Raw genomic sequence first — 18,506 nt, forward strand, 5'->3', positions numbered from 1 at the left:
TAATTAAAATGGCCCAGCAACTTAACTGGGAAGAACCAATTCTTCAGCTGACCACAAATGCAGAGCTAGCACTAAAGATTCAGAAACAAACCTTGGTTGGCAAAGTATAGCATTTTCTAATTTAACTACACTCTATTATAGCATTTTTTTAAATGTAAACTTTATTTTTTGATAAGTTCAAATATATAACATTAACTCCACAAAATATATAAACAATGAGAATAATTAACAGTTTTTAAAGTTAATCTTATATTCTCTGAGGATCTCAGCACGCTGACAGGAGAGATTCTTTTACACGGGAAAGCACTAGCAATGCCGTTTTCCTGTGTAAGGCTAATACACTCAGCTTTCTTAACGTAAGGGTCTTGGCTGATCTCTCTACAATCAGGGTCTGGGGATTTTATTGGCATCACCTGGCAAAGCTCCTCATGATCTCCCTCCACTGGAATGTGATGCGTTCCGGTCTCGTCAGTTTCAGCTTCTTTGCTGTAGGTTTGAGTGTCGCCTTCACGGTGCTTGCACTCCAAACAAACCTGCAACATTTCAAGGAATAGAAATTCATAAGCATATTTCAAGAAAAAGAAAAGGAGAAGAAGAAGAAGAAAGAAAACCATAGGTGTACCTTTGATGGACATAGTGGCTTTGGTTATGAAATGAATATGACAGTTATCATAGTACAGTTGGCCATCCACAACAAGCTGAGAATCGCCTTAGGTTAAACTGAAGAGAGACAACAAAAAGATAGCACTAGAAAGATGATATTACTGGTATTGTTGGCCACTGGTTTCTCTTTTCTTCTTGTTTTGGCATTGATAGAAGTGGAGATAAGAGTGAGAATCTTGCAATCAGTTTTGGAGTAGTTGATGATTTTTGAGATTATAATTTCTGTGTCATACATGTGGTAATTTGACGTGCTCTTTCCTCTCTTCAAGTGCCGAAAACAGTACAGTAAAGAGGAGAGAATACTAAAGATTATCAATACAAGGAGAGAATACAAAAGATAGCTAGTGCCATTCTCTATTGATAAAACCAATAGACCTTCACCGGCGCACAGTCCTCACATGTAGAGGCACACATTATTATTCTATTCTTCTTGCATAGATAATGCTGATTCCCACTGCATGGTATCCAAAATCTCATATTGCATCTGGACTTCTTTACCTCCAATTGAATACAAACAACTCATAAATACAAATAAGGTTGATTTGGGTGTATATCACTTTCAACTCATAAATAAAAATTCAAGAAGATGATAGAGATTGATTAGTTCAGAAGAGAGCAAGATGAAGTTCAATAATAAGGATGAAAGCTCTTAAATGTTTAGAGTAACTCTTCTTTAATTGATTGAGTAGACTGTTATGCTTATTTGCTGCATATAATCACTACTTAAATGCACGCATAAAAATGTCTAAGCCCTGTCAAGAAAAAAAAGAAAAAGGAGATATGTCTAAGAATTTTCAATTGGTTATAAACAAGAGCTGAAAAATCTAAAATAATACAATTTACTTAACATTTGAACTGTTCCAACAAGAAGTACAAATGAACTAGCGTGTATTACCTAAGAGCTACAAGCTAGCAGTCTGAGTAAGAAGCATTCTTGCTGCTTTAAGCTGTCTACAACATGAGCCATTACACCAGCGCCAGCATTGTGAAACCATTCATTTTTCACCTGAATTTAGAACAAAAGTCAAATCAAGAAAAGAAAAAGAGAAACATATTTAAATGGAAAATTCAAGTAGAACCAATACATGTATGTTGTCATGGGCAAAGAAGGGCCAGAATGCCGAATGGAAGCTGACATCAACTTTTTTCCATCCCAACCGCTGTAATCCATGTATCATTTCCTCTGTTAACAAAACTGTGGGTGGTCATTACTCTGTTAATTCCATGATCATCAAAGCAAGAGTCTCCATTGCTACAGAACTTTACCTTCCATGATTTCATGATACTCCACTGTATTTTGCATACTGTGTTCATTTTGTGCCGCCTCATTTGCTTTAGCAGCTTCTGGATGAAAATGAGGGCAGTCAGATGAGATTGGTGGACAATATTCAATAGCTACAACATGCCTGTAACCATCCAGAGATCGTCGAGGGGGCTGCCAATTAAGAAATATTGATGATGCAGTATTAGTACAGTATACTGTCTGTTGATTTAATAATCTGAAGAAAAGTGCTTAGGCACACCTCAACATTCTACTTATGGCTTAACAAAAGGAATGCCAATCGATAATATCTTGCAATCCTCACTCTTAAGAAAATGGATGGGACCTAACTCACCCCCAAAAGCTAACTCCAGGAGAGAGGAGAGTCCAAGGTGTTATAAGAAGCATATTACACCTATCCCAGACCAACGTGGGATATTAACACTCACCAATTCACCTTCTCCCATATCTTCTAAATACTATCAGATGAATATGCACAAAGAAAATAATTTCTAAGAAATCCTAACTTCTATGTTGCCAAAAGACAAACTGCTTTCAATGAATGAGTCGCACACAAGAAAGTTATTCATCTGACATTCTTGCTCTTTGCGCATATTTGTTAAACATTTTAACTCCATAAATTAAGCAGATCTTGGTTGTAATGACCTGCTTTTATTGGCTACCAATAGAGACTATCCTACCTGTATAATGGATGTCTTTTGGTGTTATTTTTGTCCAACACTTGCATTACAACTCAGCTAAACACTTGTCAGGATTCAGGTTTTTCCATAAAAATAATAACGTTCATATACAATTAGTTTGTTTTGCAATATAATGAGCTGACTGTGAAGTGAAGTTCCACATAACAAGATAAAAACATTTGCAATGATAAAAGAGATCACATAAAGGAGGAAAAAAAAAAGGATCTCTAGTTCTATTTGATTTAGAGCCAACTAAAAATATAGTAAAGACTTGAACTCAACTCCACCTTTTACAAGGACACAAACTTGCTCCATTCGTTGCCCAATTTATGAGGATTCAGATTCTCTACCTGAACCCAAAGAACAGTGCAGCAAACACCAGATTCCTTAATTCTGATGCCAAACCTATTAAGAGAAACACTCCCCAAGCACTACATCATCATCTAGATATGTCCATAAATATCAGTAAGTGCAGAAAACTTGACGAGTTCACAAAACCCAAAACCCCCTATAGATATATAAGCAATTCACTCAGGCACAGATAAGTAGGCAAAAAGTAAGGCCATTAACCTGCAATTTTACATCTAATTCTCTACTATTTGGCCTTTGGAAAGTCATCACTGGACTCAAAGTCTGCCTCATCCTTGCTGTTCATTGAGCTCGCATAATCCCAAAGGACTAAATTATTAAGTGGAAGAAACACTCACTGATATACATACTTACTTTCTCCACTATTTTCCTTTTTAGCTCCTAACTGAATGTTCCACATCCAGTGAGTTCAATGAATGATAGATACTCTGAGAATAAAGAGCTATGGAATACAAGAAATTATCAACCTCACCTTGACAAGCTCCTTTTCTCTCCTTATGGAGGATGCACGCCAGCCAACTATATCTAATTAATGTTAAGGAAGCTGATTAAAAGTAGGCAGAGAAGAATAATGCAGAGTACATTAACATAGTTAGCTAAAGAGTGAAGGCAGAAAAGGTGGCATGCAGTCAGATACGATCATACGATACATTTGCATAGAAGGTGCGACATCTAAATGCACCAAGGGCAGATCTGCAATCACAAGTACAAGGGAAAAAAAGTAAGGGCCATATTATTGGAAAATAACTGTAGGCTCTAATTACAATAAAAATTTGTACACTTACAAAAATTTTCCATCTTCACAATCTGATGCCATTCCTAAAAGAAGTGGTGGTTTGTCAGGTTTACCATCAGTTAGAAACAGTTGACTACCAGTTAGACCTGCCAAAATAGAAGCCATTGGCGGAGAGAGTCTCTCTAGAATGGGAATTCCCCAGAGAAATGGAAGCTGAGAGAGAGAGAGAGAGAGAGAGAGAGAGAGAGAGAGAGAGAGAGAGAGAGAGCATAAATCATTACAATTTTAGTTCATACAATAGACAAACTCATAGGACAGTTCCCCATTTATTTAGCGAACCTCAGGGCTTGTTAATTTTTATGCTATGCAGACATCCTATGACCTTCCTAAGAAGCTAAGATATGAATCTTGAGTGATGTGATACTATGGTCTTTGCCAAACCTCTTGGCATTGAGGTCTATTAAAGTTTAACCATGCAATGCAATTGAAAGTAAACATCTTATTATACTATGAAGCCTTGTTGTGATCAAGTCTAGTGGTACATCATTTGAAGGGTTTTTTGTCCCTCCTACACCGTGATAACTACCACAAGCTAGTGGCCTAGTGCACTCTCCAATGAAACATGCATAGCCATTGTACCAACAACCTCATATAGTCTGCTGTTCAACAAACTCCATCATCTCATAACAATTCCTAATTATGGTTGGAACATTACTTGACCTCAGATTTTGCAACCTTAAACCCATTGGAAAAAATGAATGGGAACCTAAATCACCAAGCTACAATAGCCAATGCGTTTTATCTTGGTTCTAACCCTAGTTCTGTGTCCGTCTAGCAGCTGCAGACTAATCTATGAAGCCAGCTACTGATCCTTGGTACGATGAATCCAAACTATCCTTGGCAATTTGTGCAGGACAAGAAAATTATCTGTTGATATTCTTTTTTTCCCCCAAATTTCTTCACTAACTGATGTAGTTTCATAACCATACAAATTTAACCATATTTTTCATATAAAGAAATGATAAACCATAATTGAGTAGACAAATTCTGCTATCTAAAGGACAATACTAAGAAGCCAAATATTTCTTTACCTTCCATGTTATAACCTATTATTCCATTTTGTTTAACAAACTTAATACGATCATGTTTTAAACAGTGACCAAGACTGACATTTTATAGAACGAGTTGAAAATTGAGGAAGACCACTGGATGCATAAGAACACAAATCCTTTTGCTTATCCCAGAATCCAGATGAATTTGATTAAGGGTGAAATGATTAAGGCATTGAAAGTTATCAGGGTTTTGTCATAAATCTGAATTGCAATAAGCATCTTCAATAGATGTATCACTCGATTGGATGCATTTGTCTAGAAGAAGAGGTGTCCAGATACGACAGCAGCAGAATGTCACTTTCTCATCAACTATCTGTCTTATCATTTCAAGTGCATGTCTCATTTTTTATGATTACATTTATTATTGCATCACTGATTTAAGGATTTTTGTTTTTTTTGGTCCTGATACATGGTCAATTGATGAAGAATGAGTTCAATTGGAAGGTTAAAATCTATTCTTAGAAATACCTCCAAAACAAACCTGCTTTCTTCCTCTCACTCCAAGATGTGGAGTTGCCAGGGTAACAAAATTGATTGGGTCCAATCCAGCAATTGTACCTCTTCTTGCAGAGCAAGGAAGTGTAGAATCAGCAAGATCATTGGATTGACCAGTATATAAGGCATTCTCTGAATAAAGAACAGCAATAGCATATCTTGCAAACAAGCCACCAAGAGAATGTGCTAAAAAGGAAATTCGTTTCAAACTACCCATCTTCTTTACAATTTGCACAACATGTTTATAAAATTCAGAAAAAAGAAGAATGAAGAGAGATATAACTGAATATGTCACAACCCATTCCCAGAAAATCCAAGAAATAGTCAAACTCTCATTTGTTAAAACTAATGATTTCAAAGATCTCAAGATGCAAGACCCACTTCATCTGCCAGTCACCTTCCCACTCCATCAATCCCAGAAAAGGTTTTAGCATAGGTGTTACATGCACTTGCTGCAAAATTAAATAAAAAAATAATAAATTATTTGTATAAAGCCCTTTTGTCTAATTAATTAGAGATGTACATACCATAAATTAGGAAGTTTTTTCCAAGACGCTTTTCCAACTCTGCTTCTACATATGCCCAGTCACTTGGGCTGCATTATGCAGAATACTGGTCATTCAACATTTTGAAGGGGAAAAATTTGCAAAAACCAATGTTACTGTTGGTTGACATCTTTTCTCAAAACGCCAAACTCAAGGGTGTGGGCAATGGGAGTTATTGATACAACTGTCACATAGGCTTTGGTTTGGACTCTGCTTGATCCTGAATTACATTTAATATACCTAGCCAAGATGCCATGAACAAGAACAAGAAGATGGTCGGGTTCATTATTCCCATTCACAATTCTCTTGGGTGATGAAAATTTTCCTTGAGTTGTAGTATTCATAGCTTCAGCTCTAAGGCCTTGGTTTTTCCAATAACTATTTACACCTTCAACAGATCTTATAATCCCAAACGCACTATTGAGATTTATGCATGCATATTTCATGTACGTAAATTTCAAAAAAATAAAATAAAATAAAAAGGAGAGCATATTAACCTGCCAAAAACTATCAACCACCATACAACAAAAGCATACATAAAGAGATAAGATGATGCAGGCTCATGAAATAAATCCTTCTTATGCAAGAAAGAGAAGTTGACAAAACTACAGAACCATAACAGATATACTTTACAGCAGATTAAGATGTGGATGCATAGAAAGTCCTAGCTAACTAATTTGAATATCAAGATGGTATGCTTGCATGTCACGAAAACTGAGTCTGCCTGCTGCTTAGATGATGCCTATGTGATCCTTTAATTTTCTTGACCTTCTAGGTTTTGGAGAGATCAATTAACCAAAATTTATATGTTTTCTTTTCTTTTTTTAAACTTTTGATATTTGTCATAGGTTTCAGATATTGCAGCACAGATGAGTCAGAAAGAATATGAATGTACAAAACTACTAAATGTATTATGGGTTTAACTTGGTACCATCTAGAGTCTTTTCACCACTTCAGCTTTTCTTAAGCCTATAGTTAATCTCATGTTGATCCATTTCAAGGACAGGATCAGTTTGGTTCTTAGTACAGGTAAAAATTTACAAATCCATCAGGGACTCCCTTGACAAATAAAATTGTAAAACTTCTACATAAAGATTTTCCTGAAAAGGTCTAATATAATAACACCTTCTTTTGATTATGTATTTAAGATCACTAGCATTTAGTTCATAGAACTTTCAAAAGACCCATGTGTTGGGTTTCAGTCAGGTCGAAATCTGATGAAATTTCCAATGATCTAACTCAATTAGTCACTGGGCATGTATGGCAGCGCATGATCCCAGAGTTTGAAAATTAAATATCTAACTATTGGATTGCCTCATGTCAAGTGTCCCTGCTACGGATGTATTTCAGAATTAGATATGGAGATTTTAGCTCTTATTTTATAAACTTTTGCAGCTAAAACTAATTCAGTTCAAATAGTAGGAGCCTGAACAATGACATTAGAATCTACAAGGAGGTTGCAACAAGAGACAGGGGAAAGAGGAAACACACACAATAGAAAATAAATTGAAAGCCTTTCCAGTTCCCTTAGCACATAAATTTCCACAGTTTAAAACTGTAAGCTGCTTAGAAATTAGCAATCAAAACAAACCACATTTATCTTCTTACTTCGATTGAATCTCCCATAATCAAAAAATGACCTTCGTTAATGAAATTAGCATTCTCAAAAATATCCCAAAAGCGCTATAAAATTAGAAGTACATGTAGATGTAATCTCAGAGCTACACATAAGAATTTTAAAAAAGAAAATTGAAACTTTAGAAAGAAAACGGCTCCTATTCACAAAATTCTCTCTAAAAGATAAACAAATAAGCAAGCAACAAACAATTTTTTAAAGCTCTCATCAATGAGCAACCAACATACAATGCCAAAAACAAATGTTAAATCCCAAAAAGAAGGAAAGAAATAAATTACCAGAAGAGAAGTTAGTTCCCTGAGATGAACAACACGAACAGGAAGAAGAGGATGGTGAATATGAGGTGGAACCGACAGGTCCTCCATAAGCTCCATACCTTAAGTTACTAAATCTTGTTAAATACCCACATGGAGCTTGTATTAAAGAAGCCGTTGGCATCTATCGATATCCAGCGAGTGAAAGGGAGAGAGAAGGAAACGAAATCCCTTAAAGTCCTGGTTTTCGATGCTAAGTCAGCTTCATATACCCATAACATTTCTTTGTAAAGACATATTAAACAATACCCAGAAGTAGCCCATTCCTTAAAATCTTCGTACCAATGCTCATCATCAACAAGCCACTGACTGCCCTATTTTTAAGCCAACAAAAAATGAAGCTTTGAATTGTCAAAGATGTTTATATAATGATAATGATAAAATTCTCAGAATGGGTTGTGAAGGACAAGTGTCGATGAGGGTAAAGACTGAGGATTACAGAGAGGATGAATACGTAGAAAAATCTAAAAGAGAGGGAAGCTAAGAGACAATGGCTTTAATAGACCATTAGCATTTATTGTGGATTAGTTTGACAAATGGTGGAGAAGTCAATTTTTTGACGAATCAACATTGTACCTTGGCGGAGGAAAACTTTCCTCGTATGTTTGTTGAGAAAACATTATACATGATGAGACAAGAAATGCAGCTTGTACCTAAGGAGATGAGATCTTGGTGATAAAATACATAATCAAAAAAATTTAAATTCTATCTAATAAATTACTATTTCCTAATTATAATAGAAAATTTATCATTTCTTAAGATTTTTAATTTCAAAAATAAGAATTTTTCTAAACCATAAATACATATTATTAAATTTTTTATGATTAATACTACGATTGTTTTGACCGATAACTTTATTATCATCACTATTATTATTTGAGCATCATAATTGTAATCATCATTTGACCATCATCATCGTTAAGCTATTGTGGTCACTCAATCACCAACATGCAACTACGACCATTCGAATGCTATCTTTAAGTCAATCAATGACAATTTTATACAATTATCATCATTTAAATTTCATTTATTTTATATATGAATTCTATCATATATATATATATATATATATATATATATATATATATATATATATATATATATATATATATATATACACCGTTTTCTATTTAATTACCAAATTTTCTTACTGAGGATGTAAATCTTGCCATTTTTCCTGGAATATCATATTGCTTTTCTTGCTGGGAACCTATTATATATGGCTTTAGCAACCGCATGGAGGGTGTGGTCAAATAGGAAAAGAGTCATAATTCTCCTGCATTGTACAATCTCACGAATCCAATAATTAATTATAGGGGAGATTGCTGGACAAATTACTTGAGTATAACCTCATTAGAAATGAGATTACAACGTATACATTCAATATCAATTTATTAAATTGCAATTTCCATGCAGTTTTACTAAAGAAACTTCTCCTCGTTTTTCCTTTTGATGTTTGTATAGAAAATTTGCTGTACTTTTAAGTTGACAAATTAACATTACTGCATGTATTGTAAGACTTTGTTCTAAAATTTATGAATTTATGGGAATTGATGAAGACATGCAATGATGCTACATGATTGAATCATTGAGTTTGTCAACAAAATTGGGATACATCAGATTCAATTCCTATTACAGAATAGGCCGAAAGAAAGATCAAGAGAACTTGTAAGTGGCAAATTAAAATTTAATATGTACCACGTACCAGCACGTCCCATAAACAGTTCAATCGGTATAGACTTTTTCTTTATTTTATGCTAAAAAATTAATTAGAAAAATAAACGTATTAATTAAGTGATATGTCTTTAATTATTTAATTTTTTTTTTTACTCCTTAAAATGTGAAAACTTAAAGAAAACCAATTCTGGAGGTTAACACAATGCTTGTCACTTCGGTTTCTCCATATATATTTTTGTCTTCTTGATATGATTAATTGGTATAAATACAGCATTAACTCAAGTTAAATGAAACAAATTAGCCTCAAAATCATTTGATAACAAAGAAACTAGGAACCCATCAAGCATGGCAGAGAAGGAAGGAGGAATTGTAAAGAAGGGTCATGATGAGGGGCTAAAAATGGCAATTTCTCTTCTTGAAGAGTTTGGACTTCCTCTGGGACTTCTCCCTCTTGAAGACGTGATCGAAGTTGGTTTCGTTAGGAATAGTGGATACATGTGGATCCGGCAAAAGAAGAAGGTAAAGCACAACTTCAAGATGATCAGCAAGCTTGTGAGCTACGACCCTGAAATAACTGGTTTTGTCAGCAAGAATCTGATCAAGAAACTCAAGGGAGTCAAGGCTAAGGAGCTCATGCTCTGGCCTCCAGTTAGTGAGATTATTGTTGATAACCCACCCACTGGCAAAATTCACTTCAAGAGTCTTGCTGGCATCACCAAAACTTTCCCAGTTGAGGCATTTGCTGCTGGCCAGTGATACACAACAAGTGAACATTTGTTTAAGGTCCACCGAGCACCTGTGACAGTTCTACATGCTTTTCATGTTAAATATAGCTGTCCTTTTGCTGCCTCTCATCAGGGATTTGTGAGCAAATCATACCAGTGTTTAAGAAAGATAATAAAGTTCTAAATGATGTTTTTGTTGCATATTGTGTGGCATTCTCATTTCAATTGCACTAGCTAATGTGAACAAGAACATTATTCTTACCTGCACAACTTACATTTTTTCTCTTTCCACCATGCAAAAGCCTTGTCTTAGGTTAATCCTGTTTGTGATATTTCAATAACAAATGTTGAACTAAAAATTAAAAAAAGAAAAAAAGAAAAAGCTAATGAATGTCAATGACATTGCCAAAAGCTCTCTTTTAAACAAAGTCTTGTCCCCAAGCCAAGCAAATCCATTTGCTGTTTCCAAAATGAAATACAAATGGATTTGAATGATTATCAAAGATGAAAATTTGTTAGTGAGATAATAGTTTTAATTCTTTAGTTAATTTGCTTAATATGCCTTTTGTAGTGAAATAGGAAGAGTAGTGAATAATATAAAAGCGTAAGCAGGAATATTAACTGGTGCACAAATTCCACAGAATAGGTGATTCAGAGAAAGCTAATGATGAGAGTCAAGCAAAGTAAGTTAGAACTTAAATATATGAACAAGGTGCCAGTTAGCCAAATAAACAGGGCCACATATCAAATAGAAATAAAACATGATAGCATACATGTCTTTATTTTGTAGCTAAACTTGAATAAAGAACAAGGTATCAGAGAAAGGGGTAGAGAGAAGAGATGGATAAAAATGACCGAAAATGAATGAAAAAGTTGAAAAAAATGAAAGTGATGTCGATATTTTCGCCTTGTCAACATACAGGCCGATAATTTATTCAATCAATGATCTATTGGTTACTAAAAAAATTTAAAATTATAAGGATCAAATAGATTATAATAAAAGTTGAGGGTGCCAAAAAACTTCCCAAATAAAATTTAGGTGTTAATTTATATATTCTGCCCACCAGTTCCAATATATTTTGTGCCTCTATTGGAAATCTAAGCATGGTAAACTTTAGGTCACCTATGTGCGATATCTACCTTCAACAATTGCTAGGACTTCCACTCATTCTGTTGTAACAAAAATAGATATGACTCATATAAGGCATTCATCTAATCTGCTTTTGTGTAGCTGGAATGCAGGATTAACCCATGTACCACAATTGCATTGCATGCCTGCCCAGTTGAAGGAACCCAAGCGTGCTTTGCATCCCATGCACTGAAGTTTCTCTCCCACAAAACCTTCTTGTACTGTCAATGCAAAACCAATTAAGTTAGCATTTTATAAATAACAAATACAGTCAGCAAGGTAGAGTATAATAATTACAGTTCACATTCACCTGTTTGCATCCATTTCATGGGCTCTACAAAAATGGAGGAGCATTCAGCTGGTTCCCTTTCAAAGGGGTCACCGCTTCTCTTTTTCCATTTAAAGCATTGTTCTCCTTTTCCTCGTTCATGGGAAACTATGTTCTCTGCTGATGCAACAAGCCTCTGACATTTTTTACAGCGATAAATAACTTGAGGCTTTGGGAGAGAATCCAAATTAGAGTTATTAGCTGCAGTCTCAGGTTCTGAGGCACGATCCAAAACTGAGTTATTCATTGTTGCCATTATTGGTAGTTATTAATCAGATGCACTGCCAATAAAGAACAAAAAAGGGAGATAAATAAAACTATTTGCGAGTATTTTTCAATCACCAGGAACAAAACTATTAATTAGAACACCAAAGTGAAAATAGGAAACTAAAACAATTTACGGGAAAAAAAATATGTAGTCCCAGCCTCTAAACTTGGCACTCATCTCAAAAATAAAGCAATCAGCAATTATTAGGAACTCAACAACCCTCTACCGCTCACCACACACACACACACACACACACACACACACATTATTTGCCTCCCCATCCTATGCACACACAAATAATCCCATCCATTAATTATTTGAAACATAACTTCCAACAAAAATAATTCCAATGCCCGCTCATGCTGAAAATCAATCTCCTGTAAGAGCAAACTACTTTCTGCATTTCAGGAAGCACAACAATACTCAAAATTAAGGATCCAAGGCACATCACATTAGGTACAATAAAAAATTCTTCAAGGAATTTGAAGTTAATAGACTGGAGTTTTTCCAGAAATTCTGTCCAGTATTTGATAGCAATTTCCACAAATAACACATCAGAAAGATGGAGAGTGAGAGAAGCTTTTATATTCATAGGTTAAAAACCAAAAAATTTGCGGGGCCACCTATTTTAATCCTTGTCACATACTATACCATATTTTCATTCTCCATTTATAAATTATATTGGTAAGAAATGTGAGAAAAGCTTATAGACCATCTTTCTTTTCTTAAATTGTCAAAGGGTAAAAGCAACTAGTACAAGATAATGCAACTGAGTACCAGTTGTAAGAGAATCAAAGCATAAGCAAGCCATGCAGGTGTATATATATATATATATATATATATATATATATATATATATATATATATATATATCAACCACTGTGTACATGAGCACAACAATTATTCAGGAATAATTAACTCACTACAACCACTGATTGCCTGTCAAGTATTAGGTATGGAAGATTAAGGTGAATAATATCCTGCTAAAAGAAAGTAAACAACAGAAACAAGCATTTGCGCAAGGAAAGGAAACCCTAGACACCTAAAATAAAGCAAGATCGCTGATTTTTCACATTAAATTCCATTCGTCACATCGAAGATAAAACAAATGCTAGAGTAAAATAAACAGGAAAAAAATATTGAAAACTGAAAAATAGTTACCTTGAACAGAGCTGGCGTGATTGCTCCCGCGAGTTTTCTGTTCACACCCTGTAATCTGCATTTTGTTATGGTGGTCGAATTAAGCTCAACACGCCCTCCATTGGCTAAAACGACACCGTTGAAAGGGGATTTTTCTCCCTCTCTCTTTTTTATCGTTTGGTCACCGGGTTTGGACTCGGGTTTCAGGAATGGGGTTGGGAAATTTATTATTATTATTTTTTTAATTTCAGTGGTTATCTAGATTTAAGTTGGAGAGGGTTAATTTCACTAATCTTCTCTTAATTTAGATAATTATATTAATGGTATATAAATTTAATTTATATCAGAAAAATTTTTAAATTTCATTTGAATATGGTTACTGACTCCTCCATATGGTTTGGCTTTGTTTTGATTCATTTTCAATTTTATTAAAAAAATAATTATTGTGACCTGTATTACATGTTTACTGGTTAACCTATAATTAAATTACACTCATAATTCAACATAAATATTATTCAATTTTATATCACAAAATTCCTATACTTCAATTTAATGTATAAATAATTTTTAATAGAATATGTACTTAATATTAATTTAAGAATATTAATTTAAGATTGGATACATTATTTTGTTAGTTATGTAAGAAGGAATGACAAATATATATATATATATATATATATATATATATATATATATATATATATATATATATAATTATTTATAAAAGTATTAGACTTTTTCAAAAAAATATGATTGTTATTTTAAATAAATAAATAAATAAATAAATAATAAATTTTAAAATTTAAACTAATTATAAAAGTTTGAAAGAAAAAATACATATCATAATTTATGATTTATTATGAATATTTCTATAAAAATTGTAAACAAATTTATATTAAATTAAAACTTAAAAATTTTTATAATATAAATTAAAGTTAAGAAACGATTGTATTACACCCATTTAAATTGAGAAATGTGATAATATCATATCACATTGATTTTAATAATAATCAAATTGAAATTTATAAATATTTATAATTTAAGTTGAAGTTAAAAAATATTATTAATACAATCACTTAAATTAAGAGATGGCAAGTGAAATTAATCATTGATCAGCAAGATGCATAGAAATTTATCCCATAGATTACTTTGCACCATCAAATGAGATAGCTAGGGGCAATGCTTCTACAATTTGCCTCTGTTCAAATTCTTTTTTTATCAAAAATTTTAATTTGTAATATAAAATTTTATCAATTTAATTAACGTAAATCTTTTATTTTTTAAATTATTAGGTATTCGAAACTCAGTGACTCAATTAATTTGAATTCATACCGGACATGTTTATAAAAGAAAGCAAAACACTTCTTCTCAAGTTTTAAATGTGATTTATACTTAAAACTCAAACCCGAAACTACTGATTAAGTAAAAAGGAATCCCTGCCATCCCATCTCAGCTCTGGAGGGTAAAACTCTTTTAACTTATTATAATTGGTTTTCCTATTAATCTAGTTATAGATAGGAATTAAAAAAAAAAATGGAAATTAACTTTATTGTCTTGGCCATAACAACTTGAGGCCTTTAGTGTTTTTGATTAAGCGTTTTCTTTCATTGGAGTGGCAATGTGAGCTAACGCATGTTTATCGGGAGGCTAACCTTAGTGCAGATTATCTTATGCTGCTTCTCTTCCTATTGGTCTGCATATTCTGGAGGCTCCTCTGCCAGGTGTCCTTCACTAGTTGGTGCATGATTCCAGTGGCGTTTCCCATAATAGAGTTTGTGTTTAGTTGAGCTTTGCTCTTCCCCCTTGTTACCAAAAAAAAAAAAAAAACTGTTTTTATGAGCTGAGGGAAATACCTTCTAAACTTATACACTAGCTAACTGAAAGCATCTTTTCTCCTATTTTTGTAGACTTCGATTCTTATATAGGAAAGTAGGAAACAAAGCAGAGGTTGGATTGCTAATTATGACATTTACTTAGAGCTCAAGGGATGAGTTTTCTTTTCACATAATGTTGCTGAAGTTTCTGACTTTTAATTTTTCTAATTAGGGTACCAATCGGACGCAATACATTGATATAATGAACAAGAAAGTTTAAATGATACAAATGACTCCTCGTAAACTCACCTTCATCGTTAAGTTCATGAAAATTTGAAAGGATAAGACAATAAGTTATAAAAATTATTAAGACATTATCATTATTTGTTACTTTAGCTGTTGCCACGAGATGGTGGGACAATCACGGCACGCCTGCTGGTGGATCCTAATTCAGCGACGAAGATACAATTTTTGATAAGGTCATGAAGAGTTGAAGAAAAGAGGGGCGAGCGTTCGGATCATGAGCAACACAACTTTTAGCCAGTTGGGCCATGGAAAAAGCCAAGTGCAGGGGTAACTCATCTCTTACACAAGGATCGATGAAGGCATGGAGTTTCTCTCCCACGTTGTCTTCTTGAAGCACCTCCCTTATCAATGCAAAAAGCATATTTTCTTCCCCATTTGAATCACTTATAACAGCCTCTTTCCCAGATAAGAGCTCCAGTATCACAACCCCATATGCAAATACATCTAATTTTGGGGTTATCAATCCATTTTCAAGGTACTCCGGAGCCATGTAGCCATGGGTGCCAACCACATGTCTTGTCAACTGGGTGGCACCTTGTTCATCGTTGGCTAGCTTTCTTGCAAGCCCGAAATTGACAATCTTGGCTCTAAAGTCGCCATGTAAGAGAACGTTACTGGTATTCAAGTTTTTATGAACAAAGGGAGGAGTGGTGTAGTTATGAAGGTAATTGAAGGCATCAGCTATATTGTAGGCAATCTGAAGTCTTTGCTTCCATGATAAATTGCAAGAAGTTTGATCATTCTTACCAGAGTGGAGCCAATCCTCCAACGAGCCGTTCTCGACATACTCGTAAACAAGGTAGGTGTTGCCGTTGTGCACACAGAAACCAGAGAGCCTGGCAATGTTGGAGTGATTTATCTTTTTAAGTATGTTGATCTCGCTGGAAACGTCTCCTTTCATCACCTTCACAGCAGCATGATCGCCCCTAAAGGATCCCTTGTAAACAGAACCTTTAATTTTGTTATCTTCATTGAAATAGCCCGTGGCAGTTTGGATATCCTCAAATTTGTAGATGATCAAAGACTCAATTGAATATTGAATTCCCTCATAAGGAAAAGGGAGATCATTAATTTTGGATACATTGGCCTCCTGAGGTTTCTGATGAGACGGAGGAGGAGTACGAAAATACCAATATGAAAGACCAGAGAACGTAACGAGGATAAGCAAACCACCTCCAATGCCAACAGCCACATAAACCCACTTTCGGAAAGAGTTGGATTTTGAGACAGGGACGACGTCCACTGGTGTTGGAGGTGGAGAATATGGGGGTGATGCGATCATTGAGGGTTCACTTGAGATGGGAACTAGAATTGGCGTAAATGGCCAAATCACGTCATCTTCCAGTAACTCGTTTGCATCAAGTACACTTTGTACACTAACATTGAACAATTGGGCAATCTCAGAAACGGTGTCGCCCCAAGTGACCATGTAGGTGAGCATGTACTTGGCACCAAAAGCAGTCTGGTTAGACGTAGGGCAAGCACATCTCAAAGGGACATGGAGATCCAAGCCCACATACAAACTATGCAGATCATAAGGGTTTTGCTCCATCAAGGCCTGGCAGGTGCTAAGGCCCTGGTAAGTATCATTGGCCAAGGTAAAATAGGTCTCATTCTTATATTTGAGCCTGTAAGAGGCATTGTGCTGGTAATAAAGGCGTTTATGACAAGAGCAATTGACAGGGACTACCACTTGCTTGTGGGCAGGTATTGTGGCCACATCGGAAGGGATCTTGTTCATGGAGGCAATGCGGGTTGCTTCCTCTTGAGTGCCCAGCAGATAGCCGATATTGGCAGGAGAGTTATAAGGAGGGTTTGATCGGAAAGTGATGTATGATTGGCAGGATGATTGTACGCCATTACACAAATAGCCTTTGGTGCTAGGAGTCCAATTGTTACAGTCCAGTTGATGGTTGTCCACATATGCTTGTTGAGCTTTCAAAACACCAAACTGCAAAATTGACTGAAGAAGCAAAAGCAGGATAGAAAATGATTTGCAAGCCATCCAGGGAGGACAAATCTCAAAGGGTATACACACTCTCATGGCGATCGCCATTCAATGGTACTGAATTAGCATAGGAGGTTGATAGCAGTGAAGAGTGATATGGCTTATTTGCCCTGCCATTTAAACTGCATCATTTTTCTTTAAATACCAAGTCTACAATCTGAAGAGAGCTAGTTTTCCAATCCAAAAGTCTAGTCTTTGTAAGACTCTTGAGAAAAACAGTAGAAAATTATTAAAAGACTTGGAAACGAGAGTCTTCCTTGCATTTTGAGATAATTACGCGTCAAAGTTCAGCATTCTTGTGTTGTTTGGAAACTTGATATGAAGAATAAGGGATCATAGCACGAAGAACATAGGTAGCCAACAATTGTTTAGGACCTAATTTAGCATTGAAAATGCATGTTAGTGTTGAAAAGTTCTAATAACAACAAAAAGAAAATTCGATGGCCAGGAAATTGAGATTACCATTTTCCAGACGGAAATCAATTTGATTGGGTCATAGAAAATTCTTATTTTGAGTTTGACTACCACATCAAAAGATACTTGGTATTCCATTCTAAGCTGACAGCTCTATCAATTCATCAAATGACACTATAACACTTCAAGTATTAGACCACAGAAAGAACCATCAGCTATGATAGAAATATGAATCAAACCATTCAGCTAATCAAGGATGAGATTTTCTCTCATTTATTAATTATAAAATTTATTATATTTATAATGAGAGATTGTTCCTTTAATTTTTTAACTCATTAATTATTATTTAATTCATTAAATATCACTACTACAATATTGTTTTCTACAGACACATACCTTGAGACATATAATATATTTGTTATTAATAACTATTATTTGAGGTAAAATTTTATTAATCTCTAAATATTATATTATTTGTTTCTGATAACTCATTTTTTTAGACAAAATTTATTATTCTTTAAATGTTATATTATTTGTTTCTAATAATTAATTTTTTGAGATAAAAACTTATTAGTCTCTAAATGTATAATTATTTATTCTAATAATTAATTTTTTGAAACAAAACTTATTAGTATGTAAATGTTATATTATTTGCTTTTAATTAATTAAGATTAACTTTATTTATGTAAGAATTTTTAAGGTTTTTTTTTAATTTGTCACTAAAAGAAATTCCCTTTTCCATATTAAAAAAATTTTAATAACTAATTTTTGTCTTTATATATAAAGGTGTGTTAAGTATGTATAGATTATATATAGTTAAATAAAAAAATGATTTTTAAAAATTATGTTTGTATATATTAAAATA

The 18,506-nt window shown here is 34.1% G+C and overlaps 4 protein-coding genes across 11 annotated transcripts; 1 reads left to right on the top strand and 3 right to left on the bottom strand.

Annotated features, from left to right (window-relative positions):
* Nucleotides 1-837: 837 nt before the first annotated feature.
* Nucleotides 838-8,404, bottom strand: LOC110644387 (putative lipase YDR444W). 7 transcript variants are annotated; one of them, XM_021797116.2, is made up of 10 exons: nt 7,797-8,404; nt 5,865-5,932; nt 5,324-5,789; nt 3,780-3,943; nt 3,632-3,687; nt 3,467-3,519; nt 1,930-2,098; nt 1,749-1,858; nt 1,559-1,669; nt 838-1,415 (listed from the first exon to the last, which is right to left on the bottom strand). In XM_021797116.2, the coding sequence occupies exons 3-9, from the start codon at nt 5,552-5,554 to the stop codon at nt 1,559-1,561; spliced, it is 894 nt and encodes a 297-aa protein (XP_021652808.2). In that variant the 5' UTR covers nt 5,555-5,789; nt 5,865-5,932; nt 7,797-8,404; the 3' UTR covers nt 838-1,415. The 7 variants fall into 7 exon arrangements, with proteins under 7 accessions (XP_021652808.2, XP_021652805.2, XP_021652809.2 ...); XM_021797113.2 differs by having other exon boundaries at nt 5,865-6,122; XM_021797117.2 differs by having other exon boundaries at nt 838-1,152; nt 5,865-8,403.
* A 1,450-nt stretch (nt 8,405-9,854) lies between these two features.
* Nucleotides 9,855-10,265, top strand: LOC110644384 (uncharacterized). Its single transcript, XM_021797110.2, has one exon. The coding sequence runs from the start codon at nt 9,855-9,857 to the stop codon at nt 10,263-10,265; it is 411 nt and encodes a 136-aa protein (XP_021652802.2).
* Nucleotides 10,266-11,188: 923 nt separating this feature from the next.
* On the bottom strand, nt 11,189-13,233 carry LOC110644383 (probable inactive dual specificity protein phosphatase-like At4g18593). Of its 2 annotated transcripts, none has more exons than XM_021797107.2 (3): nt 13,121-13,233; nt 11,674-11,972; nt 11,189-11,584 (listed from the first exon to the last, which is right to left on the bottom strand). In XM_021797107.2, the coding sequence occupies exons 2-3, from the start codon at nt 11,945-11,947 to the stop codon at nt 11,430-11,432; spliced, it is 429 nt and encodes a 142-aa protein (XP_021652799.2). In that variant the 5' UTR covers nt 11,948-11,972; nt 13,121-13,233; the 3' UTR covers nt 11,189-11,429. The 2 variants fall into 2 exon arrangements, with proteins under 2 accessions (XP_021652799.2, XP_021652801.2); XM_021797109.2 differs by lacking the exon at nt 13,121-13,233 and adding an exon at nt 13,002-13,023.
* Nucleotides 13,234-15,207: 1,974 nt separating this feature from the next.
* LOC110644385 (protein LYK5) lies at nt 15,208-17,412 on the bottom strand. Its single transcript, XM_021797111.2, has one exon. It carries the CDS (start codon nt 17,273-17,275, stop codon nt 15,359-15,361), a length of 1,917 nt encoding a protein of 638 aa, XP_021652803.2. The 5' UTR covers nt 17,276-17,412; the 3' UTR covers nt 15,208-15,358.
* Between the last annotated feature and the right edge of the window lie 1,094 nt (nt 17,413-18,506).

Source organism: Hevea brasiliensis, chromosome 11 (genome assembly GCF_030052815.1).
Source record: "Hevea brasiliensis isolate MT/VB/25A 57/8 chromosome 11, ASM3005281v1, whole genome shotgun sequence".
NCBI classification, from domain to species: Eukaryota; Viridiplantae; Streptophyta; class Magnoliopsida; order Malpighiales; family Euphorbiaceae; genus Hevea; species Hevea brasiliensis.

Bases quoted from the DNA above. Each gene is read 5' to 3' on its own strand.
- LOC110644387 (XM_021797116.2), bottom strand. From the start codon at position 5,554: ATGGGTAGTTTGAAACGAATTTCCTTTTTAGCACATTCTCTTGGTGGC. The intron at 1,859-1,929 runs GTAAAGTTCTGT...GACCACCCACAG, and splicing joins GTATCATGAAATCATGGAAG to TTTTGTTAACAGAGGAAATG. The intron at 1,670-1,748 runs GTATTGGTTCTA...TTCTAAATTCAG, and splicing joins TTGCCCATGACAACATACAT to GTGAAAAATGAATGGTTTCA.
- LOC110644384 (XM_021797110.2), top strand. From the start codon at position 9,855: ATGGCAGAGAAGGAAGGAGGAATTGTAAAGAAGGGTCATGATGAGGGG.
- LOC110644383 (XM_021797107.2), bottom strand. From the start codon at position 11,947: ATGGCAACAATGAATAACTCAGTTTTGGATCGTGCCTCAGAACCTGAG. The intron at 11,585-11,673 runs GTGAATGTGAAC...TTGCATTGACAG, and splicing joins CATGAAATGGATGCAAACAG to TACAAGAAGGTTTTGTGGGA.
- LOC110644385 (XM_021797111.2), bottom strand. From the start codon at position 17,275: ATGGCGATCGCCATGAGAGTGTGTATACCCTTTGAGATTTGTCCTCCC.